The 20,000-nt window shown below is 37.4% G+C and overlaps 1 protein-coding gene across 1 annotated transcript in view; it reads left to right on the forward strand.

Moving 5' to 3' along the window:
* Window positions 1–20,000, forward strand: part of LOC137632206 (uncharacterized) — a 164,252-nt gene that overhangs the window by 94,506 nt on the left and 49,746 nt on the right. The window contains exon 3 of the mRNA XM_068364092.1: window positions 10,779–10,893. Coding sequence (XP_068220193.1) covers window positions 10,779–10,893 — 115 coding nt within the window. The remainder of the gene's footprint in view (window positions 1–10,778; window positions 10,894–20,000) is intronic.

Consider the following 20,000-nt stretch of genomic DNA (forward strand, 5'->3'; position numbering starts at 1 on the left):
TGGAGGTGTAGACCCTAATGGTATTTTTCCTTTGTTTTTTATAAAGACAGCAGATTTCTTAGCTCCAAAGTTATCTGTTATTTTACGGAAGTTAGCAAGAAGAGGAGCTTTTAGCACTTGTTGGAGAATTGGTAATGTTACTCCTCTATGTAAATGTGTTTGTGGTAGCTCAAGTCCCACTGATTACCGCCCAATTTCCATAACTCCCATATTATCTAAAGTTTTTGAACGTCTTCTGGCAAAACGTCTTAATAGGTTTGCTGAAGGTAATCACCTATTCCCTAGTTTGCAATTTGGTTTTCGGAAAGGCCTTGGAGCATGTGATGCCCTTCTTACAATCTCCAATGCAGTACAGAAATCCCTTGATTGTGGTCGGGAAGTTCGTATGATTGGCCTTGATTTTAGTGCTGCCTTTGACCGTGTTAATCATGAGGCCCTTGTTTTCAAACTGAAACAGTTGGGAGTGGGTGGGTCGTTTCTTAGCATTATTATTGATTTTTTAAGTAGTAGATCTCAAAGAGTTTTTGTTGATGGGCACCATAGTGAGTATAGGAATGTGATATCCGGTGTTCCACAGGGTAGTGTTCTTGGCCCATTACTTTTCATACTATATACACATGACATGTGGTTTGGCCTAGAAAATAAGCTTGTTGCATATGCAGATGATGCTACTCTCTTTGCATCAATTCCATCCCCTGAATGTAGATCTGGGGTTGGTGAATCCCTTAATAGAGATTTAGCTAAAATTAGTGCATGGTGCAAATTATGGGGTATGAAGTTGAATCCTAACAAAACTCAAAGTATGATTGTAAGTAGGTCAAGGACGGTGGCTCCTCAACATCCGGATCTCAGTATTGATAATGTTTCTTTAAATTTGTATGACTCTTTCAAAATTTTAGGCGTGATTCTTGACAGCAAATTTACTTTTGAGAAACATATAAGGTCTGTGTCTTCTTCAATTGCACAAAAAATTGGCTTATTGAGAAAGTCTTACAAGATTTTCGGTGATCAATCTATTCTGAAGAAGTGTTTTAATTCTTTTATCCTACCTTGTTTTGAGTATTGTTCTCCTGTCTGGTCTTCAGCTGCTGATTCTCATCTTAATTTGTTGGACAGAAACTTACGGTCTATTAAATTTCTTATTCCTGATCTAGATATTAATCTCTGGCACCGTCGATCAATTAGTTCATTATGCATGTTGCATAAGATTTTTCATAACTCTGACCATCCTTTACATTCAGCTCTCCCTGGACAATTCTATCCTGTTCGTAATACTAGGCAGGCAGTTAATTTTAATAGCCAGGCCTTCTCCATCACGAGGCTCAATACTACGCAGTACTCTAGAAGTTTTATTCCAGCTGTGACCAAGTTGTGGAATGATCTTCCTAATCGGGTTGTTGAATCAGTAGAACTTCAAAAGTTCAAAGTTGGAGCAAATGCTTTTTTGTTGACCAGGCGGACATGAGTCTTTTTATAGTTTATATATGACATATTTGTTGTTGACGTTGTTAATAGTTTATATATGATATATCTCTTTTGACATTACCTTTTTTAGAATGATTTATTGTTAATTTGTTCTCTTCAGTTATTTATTTCCTTATTTCCTTTCCTCACTGGGCTATTTTTCCCTATTGGAGCCCCTGGGCTTATAGCATCTTGCTTTTCCAATTAGGGTTGTAGCTTGGATAGTAATAATAATAATAATAATAATAATATATATATATATATATATATATATATATATATATATATATATATATATATATATATATATATATATATATAAAGCATATCTGTGGATAAGATATATATAGGTTATATATATTATATATTTATTTATATATATATATATATATATATATATATATATATATATATATATATATATGTATATATATATAAATATATATACATATATATGTATATATATATATATATATATATATATATATATATATATATATATATATATATATGCATATTTATAAAGCATACCTGTGGATAAGATATATATAGGCTATATATATTATATATTTATTTTTACATATATGTATATATATATATATATATATATATATATATATATATATATATACAGTATATTTATATCTATATATATATATATATATATATATATATATATATATATATATATATATATATATATATATATACATATTTATGAAGCATATCTGTGGATAAGATATATATAGGCTATATATATATATATATATATATATATATATATATATATATATATATATATATATATATATGTGTGTGTGTGTGTGTGTGTGTGTGTGTGTGTATACACATATATTCTGTTGAGAGAGCTTTTCTCCGCAATTTTATTTAAGACATTTTCCTGAGGGGCGTCAATATGTTTCTCATTGAAATCGTATTTTCATAGTTTTTACAGATTTTCCGGCGTACCTCTTTTGTTATAGAAACTAGGAATCTTTTTCTCTTTCATTATATTCCATCACTATAGCATTGTTTTGATTATCCTAAGTTTAAGATTTGCTAGGTTTTTGCAAATTTTTTTATATTTTTTTTTAATTGCTATGTAACTGGAAAGAAAAAAATAGAATCGAAGAATGAAAACATTTCAAAATTTCAGAGATCCTTAGAAGATTGTAAAAATGTATAATTGCTGAGTATAGACCACACACAAATACACACACACACACACACACACACACACACACACACACATACACACATATATATATATATATATATATATATATATATATATATATATATATATATATATATATATATATATATATATATAAACACAAGGGCATATCCTTAGATATGCACCACCATAGAGGTCACCCGCATTACAAGTCAGGCCATTAGGGCCATGCAGAGGACCAGGGGTATGTAACGCTGCGCCTTGGCTATCGCCAGAATATGATGAAAGAAGACACAGACAAGTAGTTACTACAAGATATACTAAGAAACTCATGACTCAGAATGGTGGCCCAGTTAAGATTTAATATGAAGATACCTATGTAAACCTAGCAGATATTGGCCTAACAGAGGCAGAGAAGAAACTCCCAAATCTCGGACACCAGTTCCATTATATAAGGGAGCCTGATCCTAAAGCAAAAATGGATTGAATCTGAGGTTCTTGTAGATCACCTTTGAAAACTTCATCAAGAAGAAAAGATTAACCATACCTCTACTATTATTGATGAATTAGTTGGTGAAGGAGGAAGACTGCATAGCACATTCTCCAGTAAAATTCTGAATAATCCCTTCAGAAAGCAGCTAATGGACTGAGAAAGAGAGGATATAATCCTCAGGGAAGGGATAAATCTGCTGTATATGTCATCACGAAGAAAAAAGAAAGCATGAAGGAGATAAATGACATCCGGAATGACACAACAAAGTTCCTGAGATTAAACAAAGACCCATCAGAAAATCTAGAAAAAAAAGGATAACAAAAGAAGCCAGTAGTTTGGAACCAGATTTTAAATTCCTAAAAGTAGTCAGTAACTCTAAGTATGGATACTGCTATGGAACTGTAAAGACACACAAACCTGGAAAACCATAAAGGCCCATTATTTCAGAAATGGCATCCCCAACATATAGATTGGCTAAGGTACTAGACAGCATCTTGACATCTTACATACCACCTGGTTATTCATCGAAAATTTCTATAGAATTTATTGACATCCTTAAATCCTTGGAACCCGATCAAGATATAGCATGGCTGAATGTTGAAAGCCAGTTCAGGAGACCATCCAAGTGATCTTAAACAATGTATATAGATCTAGCAAGGACTGAAGAATTATTGAAAGACATGCTATAATCCTGCACAATGGAGCCCCCATTTTCTGTCACACAGAGGAGATATCTATCGCATATAGATGATTTGGCAATGGAATTCCCACTTGGAGTTCTTTATCAACATATACATACAACTTTCAGGAGTTGCACGAAACCTAAAATCTATGCAAGATATGTTAATAACATCTTCATCACAGTTAGAAGAACTGATGATCCGAGGAGCTTGCCAGTGTCCTAAAAGCTAATTCAGCCCTAAACTTCACAGCTGAAGCTAGTCTGAAAGACATTCTTCATTTCCTTAAAGAAACCTATGAATATTGGTCGGTATCTCAACGTATAGGGAGAGTGTTCAGATACATACAAGAGGTATGTCAATGGTGCTTATATCAGGAGGGCCTTCTCCTATTGCAGTACTGTAGTTAGAAAGATGCCCATGAAAAATTGGAATGTCTGAGACAGATATTAATGAAAAATGAATATCCCAACAACATCTAGAGGAAATAAGGAAAAAAAAAAAGAGTGCATTCTGCATACAGGCCCAGAACTAAAATAGGGACAACAAACGTGTAGTTCTCAATCACAATGTGAACTATGGGATGCCCCACAGATAGAAGATGTCATTAAAAGACTCATCAAATGTCGAGTGACACTAAAGACCCCATTTGAAAGAGTATTGCTGAGAATATAGAGCAAGCCAATCTAATTACCCTTGTCATCTATCCATAATACCAAAGGAGTCTTAACACCAATGATGTCCACTATTTATAAGCTCAGAAGGGAAGCATATGTCCCTTAGCATATGTTACATTGGCCACATGACGAAAGCACTCAGGAGGCGACTTCAATCTCATACGTAATGGGGCCATGTATTGGCATTTCGTTGATGCCCACAAAAAACTCCATTTAATTTCCTTTTTCGGGACACTTAGTTTGTTCACTAGGAAGGTAATTAAGGGAGGCTGGTGATTGCAGAAGCAGCATCCATTAAGAAGCAGCACCATGTATTAAACATTCAAGTTTCCCTAGACTATGTTCTCCTCTCCAGCTGGATATTCTGCACCAACACACGCTAATACACTGTAATGCTATTGCTTTTTTCTTTTCTTTTTTTTCGTTCTCTCCTGCACAGATAATAGAAAAACATGTTTAATCTTGCCATTGCATATTTCACATTGTTGAAATTTTGTGCCATTATTGTCCTCTACCGTATGTATATAGGTTAGTTGTCTTATTTGAATAATGTCAGTTACATTTACCTCGCCTTTCTGTTAGGACTTGACAGCAGCCTTGCCACATTGGTGACCACTGGAGGACCAGTTTCTCACTGCCTCTCCACCCACCGCTGCACCCTACACTTTTTACGATGCTGCACATCGACCCTGACTCTTCAACCCACAACGCATCGATGAAATTGCTGCCCTTTACTAGTAGAGAAGTGTTTGCATGGTTCCAGCATGCTGAAGTTCAGTTTCACATCAAGGGCGGGACGTGTTCAAGCAGTAAATCAGACTATGTCCTTGCGGCAATCCCCGAGGACACTTTCCCAGAAATCCCCGATTCGCTTTGCACCAAGGGCTTATGACGCCCTCAAAACATACCTCCTGCACCAGTACGCAATATCGCCAGCTGCCTGTATAGCCAAGCTTTTTCAGTTCTCTCAACAGTTGCTGGTGGACCAAAAAGCTTGGCTCACCTTCAGGGAAATGACCAGTATCGCTTGGCTGCAACTGGCCTCAGACGGCTCTCCTCAGGGAGTGAACCTACTTCATGCCCTTTGGATACAATGCCTACCCGAACCTGTACGCGCTGCCATCTCGGATGGGGATACCTTGCCCATTAAGGACCTGAGGATTAAAGTTGACGCTTATGGACAGCCACTTCACCACCTTCAAGACCTCCACCAATGCACCCACTTCTGACTTAGAGGACAAAACTTCAACACTGACCGAAGCTGAACTGAACGTGGTAGGACACAGATGCTCACTCCGTGACATGCCGGAGCAGTGGCAAATCTGCCCCTCGCTCATACCCCAACCAGTGACCTAAGTATAGCCACTTACTGATGCCCATCACCTGCAGCTGCTACTACCACTCCAGATTTGGGGCTGTTGTGAAGGAATGTGTGGACAGTTGTCAGTGTCCAAAAAATCTGTAACTAGGTTATCCTTTGTGGCTGTGGCCTCCCCTGTCACTAAACTTTTCTTTTTACATGATACAGATACGGGTGTGCAGTTTTTGGTAGACACTGGTGCTTGCTGTTCCCTTCTACAAATGTCATTCTCCAGAACGTGAAGTAGTCATTCTAAGCCTGTTTACATCTTCCTGGTAGCTGCCATCATATATACGATTCCCACCCACAGGTACAAGACACTCCCACTATCGTTTGATAGCCCCAAGTACCATTCAAAGTTCCTCGTTGCTGATGTAACATTGCCAATACTCGGTGTGGCTTTCCTCTCCCATTTTCACCTCCTGGTTGATGTGGCACATCTATGTTTCGTCATTGCAGACTCATACTCGTCGATACCTCTTAAAGCTAACCCCTCTGACCTAGCAATCCACATCAACGCACTCACGGATGCCAGTGCTCTTCACCTCACATCGTATCCGGAAGTCTTCCATCCAGAACTTTGCCAAATGCCCATGGTTCCCACCAGGCATGATACTTATCAACATTTCAAGATGACAGGGCCCTTGGTGTTTGCCAGATTCAGGTGTCTGACCCAAGTTCGCTTAGCAGCTGCTAAACGAACCTACACTGAAATGGAAGAAATTTGGTTTTGCCAAAATGCCTCAAGTCCCAAGTTGTCACCCTGAAGGAGGATGGCTCCCTACACTCTTGTTGGCATTACAGGCATCTGAACATGCAGATAGAACCAGATCACTAACTCCTCCCCATCATCGCTGATGTCGCCTGTTACCTGAACAAAGTCAATGTGTTCTCAACTCTCGACCTCATGAAGAATTGTTATCAGGTACCCTTGAGTACCCTTGAACCCAGAAGACATCCCCAGGACTGCCATCAGCATCCCCTTTGGTGTATATATATTCAATTACTCTTGTTTTGGCCTTCATTAATGTTGGAGCCAGTTTTCAACTCCTCGTGGATGGCATCTTAAGGGATCTCCCCTTCTGTGTATGTTACGTGGACGACAAACTTATGCTCTCTTCCTTCAAAGAAGAACAACTCCGTCACCTATGCATCATTCTCCACCACCTAAACAGAACAACCTTGTAGTCCTGCACAACAAGTGTACCTTTGGCGCCAACAAAGTATTGTTCTCCAGGAACCGTATCACTACTGAAGGCGTCCACCCCTGAGAAGGTATCAGCTGTTCAGAACTTTCCCATACCGTTTCTCTCCTTGAAGGGTTATTTTCCGTTATAACGCATCCAAAGATTTTGGTCGGCCAATCATAAAAACTTTTGTCCTGAATAATAAATTAATGTTTTTACCGAGACATTAACATATACAGACCGTTGAATCAGAACTTTTAGAATAAATTATCAGAGCTCTGCATATTCTAAAACTTATTTCAAAACTATTAGAGAAAACGGTCAAATCCACGGAATGATATGCATATACGAAAAATTAACTGGTAAAATAGGATATAAGGATGAAGTACAAGTTAAAATAAAGTAAAAAATCCTTATAAAAGTGAGATTTTTATAATAACACTTGTTAACTTATATTTTCTTTTCTTTTCTTTTATCCTTTTTTTGAGATCTCAAAGTATTTCCAGAAAATATATGAATATTGTGTAAACAAAGAACATAATAATATAAGCCTACAAGTAATACAGTCTACTACGGTATAGCTGATTAACATTTTTCATGGACAAAATACATTACCTTAGGCCCACAGAAGGATACTAATACGCGACTAGTCCTTATATGGTCAATGGTTAAGTATCTCTTTTATTTAACTTATTTTGAGGCTAGATCTCAGTTTTTTCCGTCTTTGGTTTCCATATGTTCATTAGGTCTCGACTAAATAGTTCAGTGTTTTGCCTGTGGCTTCTGTCCATCAGATGTTATATCCCTCGTTTGGATTTCAATCTGTGGCACCGTTGTCCACTTAGCTCTTTGTGAATGCTATGTAAGTTTTTTTTTTTTTTCATAGTACTAAAATGCAATTAATTCTATCGGGAATGTATATCTTGTAGTGAGGTTTAATAATTCACAGTATTTTAAAAGTTTTAGTTAGCTATACTCAAATTTTGAAAAGATCTTCCAAATCAAGTACTTGGTGAACTTCAGAAATCCAAATTTGGTGCAATTTTTGTAGCAGATATAGTTTTCTCCAGTTGTTTCAATTTTTTAAGCAATGTTCCACCTATGGCCTATCTAAATACTGGTGACCGACTTATTATTATTATTTTTATTATTATTATTATTAGCTAAGCTATAATCTTAGTTGGAGAAGCAGGGTGCTATAAGCCCAAGGTCTCCAAAAAGGGAAAATTAGCTCAATGAGGAAAGGAAATAGATAAATAAATAAACTATATGAGAAGTAATGAACAATTAAAATAAAATATTTTAAGAACAGTAACAAAAGTTAAAACACATCTTACAAATATAAACCATAAAAAGAGACTCATGTCACCGTGTTCAACAAAAACACTTGCTGCAAGTTTGAACTTTAGAAGTTTTACCGATTCAACTACCCGATTAGGAAGATCATTCCACAACTTGTTCACAGCTGGAATAGAACTTTTAGAATACTGAGTAGTATTGAACCTTTTGAATTGTATGATGAGGATAAGAAAATAATAATGAAATTTACTAAATTTTTTCTATTTTTACTTTTTCATTCATGAATTAAAGTACTAATCTTTAAATACTATTAATACTTTTTAATCATAACTCAAATTGCAGTTCAAGGATCAAAGCTGATTTTAAAAACAAGTAAATATTACTTCAATTTTGTAGCTAATGTTCATACTTTTGAACTACAAGAGTATCGATTTGGGGGACAGTTGTAGAACATGCATATCTCATGACATTCCCCCCACAGTTTCTTGATTTGGCTTATATTTGCGAAGAATAGAACTGTAGGAAATACTTTATTTTGTTATTTTAGGACATGATTAAATTGTTTCTGTCCAGAATTCATGTGCTGAAGGTTTTAAAATGGATATATCACTTCTGTATTGAATTTCATTCCAAACTTTAATTTTGGAAATATCTGATTCTACATCACATAAATTTCTCACAATTGAGGGATGTAGGCCTACAACTTTAGAGATCAAGAAAGTAGCAGGAACACTCTTAACCTAAGTCATGATGGTGACTGATTACTTAGTTTAACCAACTTCAGAAAATTTCTAAAACAGCTAAATTAACTCTTGCAAACTTTCCAAGTCATGTCTTGTGACAGAAGCCAGCAATGTGCCGACAAAGTGAATCAGTTCTTTCTTTATCCTAATATTCCTAATTGAGTTCATTAAACTAGTCAAATATATCAAACAGTCACACGTGAGCGTATGAAAATAGGAATTGATGCTTTAATCCAAATCTTCACTAAAGACGAGCATTGAGAGGCATAGATTTAAAATAATTACCTATCTCATATTGTCCAGCCATGTCTTAGAAAGGTGCTGGGTGCTGGTGACTGACTCTGTAACCAAAGGTACAATCGTTAGTGAGGGACTGAATTGAATTTATAAATTTGGGTCCTTTGGCCCAGTACTTGAGGCTACTTAGCATCCCCTGGGTAACTTGTGGGGGCGGGGGGACCCGCAGGTATAGTTGAAGGCTAAAAAGAGAATACAGCTATAGGTCAAAAGAACAATGCAAAGTCCTTCAAGCAATGGTTACAGTGCACCGCTTGAGGTTTAATGACAGCGATAACCTCCTGCTGGAAAATCGTTTTAACACCTGCTGGAAAGCCATGATTTTGATCCTTAGATAATTGGGTACATACCACACACACACAGTGTTCCTTGAGAATCCTACTTTATTGAAATAACCAGTTTCAAGTTGAGTAGTAGGCATATTTTGGCCAATTGTAACCACCATAGATTAAACAAAAAGTATATTTTCGTACGAAAATGTAAAATTCCAATCAACTTACATAATCTAGAAATCAAGCCTGAAATATCTATGATCTAATTGCAAACATCAATCAAATGATAAGGATAAGCGTATCCACCAAAAATGTCGCAGACAATACATTTCAAGTAGTTACCAGTTCTCTTCAAAATTTCCCCATGACAATGCCTTTACCAATAGTAGTCTATGACTGAGTTGAGACAGGAGGTTTACTTTTAGAGGCTGTCTAAATAAGGAGCCACCAAGTGCCCGACACTCGAGCTGAACTCACAGCCAACCTGCCTAACTAGGTCTCTTTGTTACCGAGTCCACACACACACACACACACACACACACACACACACACACACACATATATATATATATATATATATATATATATATATATATATATATATATATATATATATATATATATATATACATACACTATATGTATGAATATATACATATAAATATATGTATATACTGTGTATATATATATATATATATATATATATATATATATATATATATATATATATATATATATATATATATATATCCATATTTCATACTTTTATTTATTTTATTAATTTATTTTTTGATTTTTTGTATTTTTGTTCTTAAATGTCAGTCTGGAAGATGTACATGTTAAGGAACCATTGTTTTAGTTTCACATTTTTTTCTGTTATTTAATAAAATGTGAAATTTATTCATCGTTTGCATTTTTTATCATATTTTTCTACCATTCTGTTTGACTTATAAGAATAATAAGGATAATGGTAATTATAATCATGAATTTTGTTATTTTTCTAAATTTTTCAGCTTTATCAAAAACAAATAGAAAATACATGAATGAAAACAAAGAAGCAAGTCGGTAGAACATTCCACTAGTTATACATTACGTGACTTTATTTTCTCGCTTTCTCTCTCTTAAACAGACCGGGGGCTGGTGGGCAGTTTTGTCGGGCGGATGTGTGGGCGTGGAGGCCGTCTTAGCAGGAGCCGTGGTTATGTGGCTAGGGCGGGGTCTCTCCAACACCGCTATTGCTCAAGGTAAGTGGAAAACAAGAAAGATTGTTCTCTCCAAAGGCCAGCGTGTATTAGGGCCTATGGTAACAGCCTTCAAGGCTACGGCGGGAAAAAGGCTCATTTTGGAATGGTCGGTCATTCTATTTGGTTAATTGACATCCGTTCATACAGTCTTCATAGTAAGTATGTTTTTAGTGTTAAACAAATAAATTCTGAAACTGGAAAACACACACACAACCACACACACACACACACACACACACACACACACACACACACACACACACATATATATATATATATATATATATATATATATATATATATATATATATATATATATATATATATATATATACACATGTGTGTGTAAGCCATTTTTTTTTACCGGGATATATCTCATGTACAGTACATCTACATAGCATTTGAAGGGATGACCCATGAGGTCGTGACCTGACAAATTAAAAAAAAAGAACTAGGGTGAAATTACTAGCCAATGACACGGGTAGCATACCCTATTCGCATTGCCAAACAGATGCCGAGCTTTGGAAACATGGATGGCAAACAACGTTCACAACCTCTATCAGTTGGCTTCCATAACCTTGAATTTCAAGTCTCGTGGATTGGGGGTAATCTAAAGCAAAATGTTTGCAGCGTAGATTCACAGAAATGGCAAGGCAGCCTTGTGGGTTATCAAAATGACATCCACTGCTTTCTTATTGGTAAACTTGAACTGTGTTAATTGATCTCTCTCTCTCTCTCTCTCTCTCTCTCTCTCTCTCTCTCTCTCTCTCTCTCTCTCTCAAACATACATTTACTTATATCTCGTACGCACTTACCGATAGCCTGGCTTTCGTTATTCTGATTTCTCCAGCGGTCAATATACTTTTCTTCTTAAATTATTGGTAACGTGCATGATACTGTAAATTGCTTAAGCTAATGAGATAGAATATATTGCGTAACAAACATCAGGCATTAAAGTATATAGTAATGTTCAAGGTGCTCATTACTTAACAACACATTTTCCCCTCGTCAAAGACTCAGTAAAATCTGAAATAAAATGTTACTTGTTCCATAATATAGAAAGGAAAATACACAGTAACAATTTTATTAAGAACAGCTGGATCAAGCTCATTTGACCTTTCATCTAGACTTCTAGAGACATAGATATTTTTTTTTCTTTCACATCTTTGATTGGACTTTTTCCCAAGGCTGCTCTCAAGTGATGGACAACTTTGTACCTGTTTCATGCTTCAGTAGCTATCTCTGCAATGTGTGAGAACAGTTAGTTATTTTCAGTGGTCGCACACTACCACAAACCTACAATTGTTTTTATATATGACTTGGTTTGTTTCTATTGAAGAATAATGTCCTAATTTTGCATCTTTCCAGAAACGCTGTAAAGTATTTTGGAAAACGCTTACAAATAATTTACACAATTTCAAAGAAAATCCTTTAGATTAGACAGTTATTTTTATTCTATATTTCCGTCCATATGGAACTGAATTAAGTCTTTATTAGAAATCATGAGTATCAGGTTATACCTTATTAAGTTATCTTCTTTTGAGTATGTCATCAGTTATTTATATAAAATCGAAAGTATCTTCTCTTGGCGACAAGTAAGATTTTCCACTTTATGCATAAAGTCAGCAAACACAAGGATATGTAATCAGGCGTATGACGGCCAACTGACATGAAGCATAGACCCGTCGAACTGCATGCATTATGACAACTGTGTTGCATTATTCCACGCCCTGTCTCGACGATTAGAAGTTAGACTATAACGCAGATGTCAAGACTTTCTCCAGTCATGGCAAAATACAGTTGTCAACACTATCTCTGTAATCATATTTCTACAAGTATTAATGTCGAAAATAGAGAGAATACAATGAAACTTTTGTCAACTACTTAGTGAGCTCTTCTAAATCCCCATTCGTTAACTATTCTCAATGCTCCTCTATACGTTCAACAATATATTCATCCAAAACGTGTGCATTTCATTGTTATCGAGTTTTGCTGTTTCTAATATTTTATTTATTTTGTTTTCAACTATCCCATCTTTTACTGGAAAACCTATGAAAGTGTTATTGGCCAAAGATTTTTTTCCATCTTGTATTGAGTGTCTGCAACCGCTCCTTTAATAAACATAATGGTATCGCCAAAAGTACACGTTTTCCAGCAATCCATTCACTCATATTGGCTTTTGCATAAAAATCTATTCTTATCCTGTTGAATGCCTATCAACGGTAGTTGAAATGAAAAATGCATTAGAAATGTAAAGTAGCAATGTTATTTATTATACATTCGAACATACATATTACGTACACATTGAATTTGAGCAAACATTACTTCGAGAGATTACAATTTGTACAGTAAAATAGAAAATGAGAATTTCAATTCCTTTTACTACAGTACAGTACTGTAGGCTAATATTACCGTAGACAGACAAAACACAAAAAAAATATCCTCCACTATTAGGGTGTTATTTCTTTTCGTATATGTATTTATGTGATTATATAGTATGTTTTTCATTCAAAACGTTTATGGTGTTTTTGCTTGTTGAGTGTAGGGAGTTTGTATGCATTTATGATGCCCTGGTCAAGAGGTTGTAGTTTTGGGTGGCAGATATTCGTCACACATTCTCCGATTTTACATCATTATTTCTTGAGGGTGTTTAATTATAGGGTTGTGTTGGCCTATCAGAAATATCCCTGCCTGGTGATGGCCAGACTAGGGTTCGTTCGAGTCCCGCTCAAACTCCTTAGCTCCTTTGGTCGCTGCAACTCCACCATACTTGTGAGCTAAGGATTTAGGGTTTGGGGAGCCTTTAGGTTTCCCTGCTGAGTCATCAACAGCCATTGCCTGGCCCTCCCTGGTATTAGCTTGGGTATATGCGGGTAGATGCCCGCAAAGGGCATCCTCCTTTTAACTAAACAATGGATCTCAATGAACTGACTTTATGGAATAGATGGAATCTTAAAGCTATGAAAGACTCACGTGATCAATCATTACTCTCACGTTATGAACACATGTTCCACACCCCCATGACATATTACAGTACACAGTTAACCCTTTAAGCCCAATACCTCAGTAAATGATTTGGTTGTCAATCCCCGGCACTCTTGGTATTTTATTTAACTCATCTTAGCACCGACTCTGTACAAGATAGAGCTTTACAGCATTTATGGTCGTATAAGTGTTTAAATTTCCTTTCCATTGATATATAACCATGCCTATTTTATAAAATATTCATATACGTAAATAATATACGTGAAAACAGGTATTCAATGGACGTAAACTAAATCGCTTGGCGTCAAAGGGAGTAGTTTTCACTTGAAGTAAATAACATCTTATAGTGGTTAATGATCTCAATGTATGAAAACCATAATTATTATATATGTCTCTGTCCAGGGTACTGGGACAATACTCCCTACACTCTTACTCCTCACTCCCGGAAGAGGTGCCCCCCTAGGGGACACTCCATTCCGGGACAGGTCTTGTAAACATATAGGAGAAATGTGTGACTAAAAGTATATATTAATTTAGAACGAAATATTGTTCGCTACAATTCACACGTTTCATAATTAATACTTTGTTTAATATATATATATATATATATATATATATATATATATATATATATATATATATATATATATATGTGTGTGTGTGTGTGTGTGTGTGTGTGTGTATACTCATTTTTTCTTTTGTGCTCTGTTACTTACAATTATAGAAGACTCCAAAAATATTCATATCAATAATAGTAACACATAACTTCAATGACAATCCTCACCAGGTTGCAGTTAATATGGGCTAGATCTAGCTGGGTAGAGACAGGAATGGACTTTTTCCTCTTAGTTTACTCTTTCCCGTTCTACGGCATAATTTCTTCAACATTGATAACTCCAACAATTCTATCCATTATCAAAACAGCTCCTATACTTGTAGTTATTACTAACAGAGAAATATCTACCTGACTAATCCATGTAATTGAATGTAATAAAAAATTTGTACTCAACATCTACTTTACTGATACTGATACTCATAATTATGTATTGGTGGCCTAAACAGAGTATATGAGTTGGAAACGTACAGTAATATCAAGTGATCCTGAGAAAACCAGCTATTTCTTTGGGAGTACTCAGCCAAGGGTATTGTGACGGGCCGAGAGAAGGTTGTGACTCAAAGGCAGGTTGAAAGCAACTGAGTAAGGTTATTATAGACCACTCTCCTTTATATACAAAAGCTCAAGGCAACAAGAATTTTCATGTTCAAATTCAACACCGTTACCACTGAGAAAAACAGACATATTTTTTCAGGTTCTTTTTAGTGCGAGGGGAGAGCGAAGATACAAGCACAAAATGAACTATGTACGATCGTGTGACACACAGTTGGTACATGGCTCCCCCCAAAAAAATGACATACTGAACATGTTAAATAGGTGCCCTGAATCTGGAGAGGTAGTAGTAAAAACTGCGCCGATTAGCGGCAGTGAATGGCTGTAGAAGTCGTTGGTTGAGGCGTGAGCGAGTGGTGGATGATGGGTGGCTTTGTTGCCGTTCCGGCTCGTCACGGGGTAGGCGAGTGTGTCCTACAGTATTCATAGGCGTGTGTGTCCTACGGCATTCATAGGCGTGTGTGTCCTACGGCATTCATAGGCGTGTGTGTCCTACGGCATTCATAGGCATGTGTGTCCTACGGCATTCATAGGCGTGTGTGTCCTACGGCATTCATAGGCGTGTCCTACGGCATTCATAGGCGTGTGTGTCCTACGGCATTCATAGGCATGTGTGTCCTACGGTATGCACGTCAGCTTCGGTTGAAGTTGAGTAAGTGTCCTCTTTGTCAGGAGTGGAGGCATTGATGGATGTCTTGAAGGTCATGAAGTGGCTGTCCATAAGGGCGTCGGTTTTGGTCATCAAATCCTTTATGGGTAAACTATTGACATCGAGTATGGCAGCGCGTACAGGTTCAGGTAAATGGCGTATCCAAAGGGCACGAAGTAGGTTCACCTCATGAGGAGAGCCGTGTGCGGCAGGTTGCAGGCGAGCGATGCTGGTCATTTCCCTGAGGGCGAGCGAAGCCCTTTGGTCCCCCAACGGCTGTTGCGAGAGCTGAAAAAGCTTTGCTATACGGGCGGCTGGCGACGGCGAGTACTGCTGCAGAAGGTATGTTTTGAGGGCGTCATACGCTATTGGGGTGTCTCCTTGTTCACAAAGTCAGTCGGATATTTCCGGGAAGGTGTCCTCGGGTATCGCTGCAAGAACATAATCTGCTTTGGTTGTTTAGCGAGTCACGCCCTTGATGCGAAAATGGACTTCTGCGCGCTGAAACCAAGCAAACGCCTCTCCGCTGGCGAATGATGAAAGTTTCAATGGGGGAGTCGCAGCAATAACTTCCATAGAGTCCTCCATAGTACCAACGATGGAGGGGCAAGGGGGGTTGGTGGAAGGCGGGAGGAGCGAGTCAACTTCTGGGATCACCATTGTGACGGTGTAGGAGAAAGGTTGTGACTCAAAGGCAGGTTGAAAGTAACTGAGTAAGTTTACTATAGAACACTGTCCTTTATTAACAAAAGCTCAAGGCAACAAGAATTTTCAGGTTCTTTTTAGTGCGAGGAAAGAGCGAAGATACAAGTACAAAATGAACTATGTACGATCGTGTGACACACGGTTGGTACAGTATTCTCTGATTATATCTACTTTACCGCGAAGGGGCTAAATACTGTGTGTGGTCACTTAGTAACCTAGAAATTCTGCTTGCATATGAAAAGAAATAACATTTAATTAAGTTAATTTTCATGTTGTTACATCACAATACTTCTATGACTTTATGAATATTTTGTGTATGTTCTGCTGTTTTCCTGGGTGTTTCAATGTCGTCTTATTAAACAAAAATATTATGACATTTTAGCAAAGATAAGACAGGCAGAGTTTTTCAAACCAAAGGGAAAGAAATTAAATTGAAATAAAACGCTCAATTGCTACAAAGGTCATTTTACTCTTACTGTCTTCTTGATTCGAAATTTGATGATCCCTAGACTTAAATCGATAGAAGTATGCTATTTGCTGTTCCATACCTTTATGAACAACTTTTCCATAGAGGGCAATTGATATGTATTGTCTTTTGTTATCACATTTGATATCTCTTATAATCTATGCAAAATCTTACCGAGCCATCATTTTTCCTTACTTCTACAATTGCAAAAGTCTCTTTTTCCCTCAATTTAGTAACTTACATTTAAACTCCACTTCACAATTAACAGGGACCCTATTAGGACTTGATCTAATAAGAGTTGCCTGCTCAGTTTCAATACTATAGGTAAATCAATTAATTCTCCCTGGAGGTTTGTCTCCTATGACAGGTACATAGGTACATTGGAATAACTATTAACAATGTTACTAACTACTTACTGATGATCTGGTGTACTTTGGGCTTGACCTTGCTTAAGCAAGCTCTGGGTGTGTACACTAGTGCGAGTTGGAGTTGTGACTCCCATGATTGCATCATCAGCAAGTTCGCGCACCTCCAATTCACACACTGAACTGTTAGTCAAAACAATCCTCATGTTACTTTAATTAATGACTGCAATGTCTCTAGTGTTCTCTTTATCTCTTATACCCCTCCAACACGATGAGTGCCCATATGGCATGGGACCTCACCACCACATTTTACCGCTCCAGGAGAGGCTGAGAAGGGAATACTGTTGTACTCATCAGCACTTGGAAATTCATAAATTTCTCCCATCCTTGTTTTTCTCCTCTTGTGTGGGCACTTACACTTTCCTCTCTCCTACTTCCCATAGGAAGTTCATGTTCTGCCAATAATGCTTTTAGGGAATTATTTATACCTACTTTTATGGATGTCTTTGGACATCAGAAAGTTCAGACCTAAATACACTCGATTGCTGACATGTCCAAGGTGGGTACCATAAAAAATATCATGCAAAAAGTCTTCAATACCACCTTGAACGAGTTCGTCACTTTATGTCTAGCTTCTGGTTGATTTCCTCCAGGGATCTTGATGAATAGCAGTGTCACTGGCTGTAGCAGATTCAAGGTACTTTCTTGTTCAGTAAGTGATATGTTAGGGGCCTTATCTAACAAGGCTTTAATTGACTTACCTGTCTCGTTCACGCATACTGACAATACCCAGAGCTGCTATGCAGGATCATGGGATGGCCTTAATATTTCACTCACAAGACCATCACACCACACTGTTATCATGCCTATTACCATTGGGATGAGGTCGGTTTTACCAAGAGGGAGATGCCTCTACCTATAGGACAGCTGACCCCGGTTGCCTGATTAGGCTTAGGCTCTTTACTGCGTCATTGACTGCTACCTTTGCCATGCAGGGAGGTATCACTCTCCCTCGCAACACCTTGCCTTTGCGACCTCTATCTCCTCCTCCTCTGATATTCGGTAGGAAATTGTAGGAGGAAACAGAACATGTCGCTTGTCCTTTTTTGTCAGGAAATCATGAGATAGATGACAGTGGCCATGATGAGATTACGAGACGAAGCACTCCACTTATCCGTGCCCCTGTTCCCAGCACTGCCAGCACACATTGAGATCCCCTCTCTTCTGCTGACTACATTCTCTTCTTCCCCGGATTGGGTTGATACTCACTGCTTCACCTTGAACGTGCTCTAATGGCTTATACTTGCTCAGAATTCCAATTACGATGCCAGGCTATATTCTCTAGTGGCACGCTATCCATAATATTTTGTGTAGTCATCCTGACACTCGGCAATGATTGGTTATCATGAAATAAATACCCACATAAGTAAAGATTTATTAACAGCCTAATATGCATCTGAGTGATTGTCTTGATATCACCCTCGGGAAGGTTGGCACTCTAGGTTGAGGAACTGTTGCAATTTCGATAGATGTGAATCGTGAAACTAAGAACTAACCCCAAAACTCAAATTTTTAGTTGCTAATTCTTCTATATGTTGCCTTTTCTTGCATCAGGCAAGGTGTATTCCTCTAGTAGCCATTTTTTTGTTTCACTTTAATTTCTAATAGTTAGGTGGCCAACGAATCATCTCCATTGTAAGGGTTCCATCCAAAAGTCTTTAAACCTGTATTGATTTTTTTGTTTTTAACCGCCCAGGTGTGAAACCTGCCACTTGTGCTTCTTTCCCACTGCTATCCCTACATTAAGGGGTCAGTGCCTGATGCACCCTCTCCAATGTCTTTTCAAAGGCATCCTCTTCCATCAAACCTCTTTTCTCCATATCATCCTTCACCTTATTTTGACATCTAATTCTCTGCCTTCCTCTTGATCTTCTCCCCCTAAAAGGCTCCTCCCAAGGCCTCCTCACTCCTTTCCCACTATCCATTCTCAACACGTGCCCCAACCATCTCAGTCGTGACACTCCTATCATCTCTGTAATCTTTACTATACCTTTCACTCTTCCTATTTCATCATTTTCCAATCTCTAAAACAGTGATATTCCCATAATCCACCTCAACATTCACATCTCTGTTCTCTCAAACTTTGCTTCTTCTTTTCGTCTTAAAAGCCCAAGTTTCTGATCCATACATTAACACTGGTCTTATTACTGTGCTATAGATCTTGACTTTTAGCTTGATTGGTATTTTCTTATTATATATCACTCCTGCCACTTCCCTCCACTTTCCCCATGTTGCTTGTATCCTATTCTCAACTTCACCCTCCTATCCTCCTTCCTGATTTATAGTAGATCCCAAGTGTCTAAATTGTTCTACCTGTTTTATAACTGTGCCTCTACTTTCATGTATGGCGTTCCTGTCCTTACTTTCCTTACTACTCACCATAGCTTCAGTATTATCCACATATACCCTCAAGCCACGCTTTCCAAAGCCTCTTGCCACTCTACAACCGTTCTGTGTAATTCTTCCTTCTTTTCAGAAGTAATTTCCAAATCATCTGCATATAGCTACTCCCACAAATCTTCAGATCTGATCTCTTCAGTACCACACCCAAGACCCGCACAAATAAAAACGAGGTTAATGCTGACCCCTGATGTAATCCAACACTAACTTCCAAGGTTTCTGTTTCTCCAACAAATGTTATTACTTTTGTCCTTATTCTTTTGTATATCAGCTGTACCATTATAACCAACATATAATGGACTTTCCTCT

The sequence above is a fragment of the Palaemon carinicauda genome, chromosome 41 (assembly GCF_036898095.1).
Source record: "Palaemon carinicauda isolate YSFRI2023 chromosome 41, ASM3689809v2, whole genome shotgun sequence".
Taxonomy (NCBI): domain Eukaryota; kingdom Metazoa; phylum Arthropoda; class Malacostraca; order Decapoda; family Palaemonidae; genus Palaemon; species Palaemon carinicauda.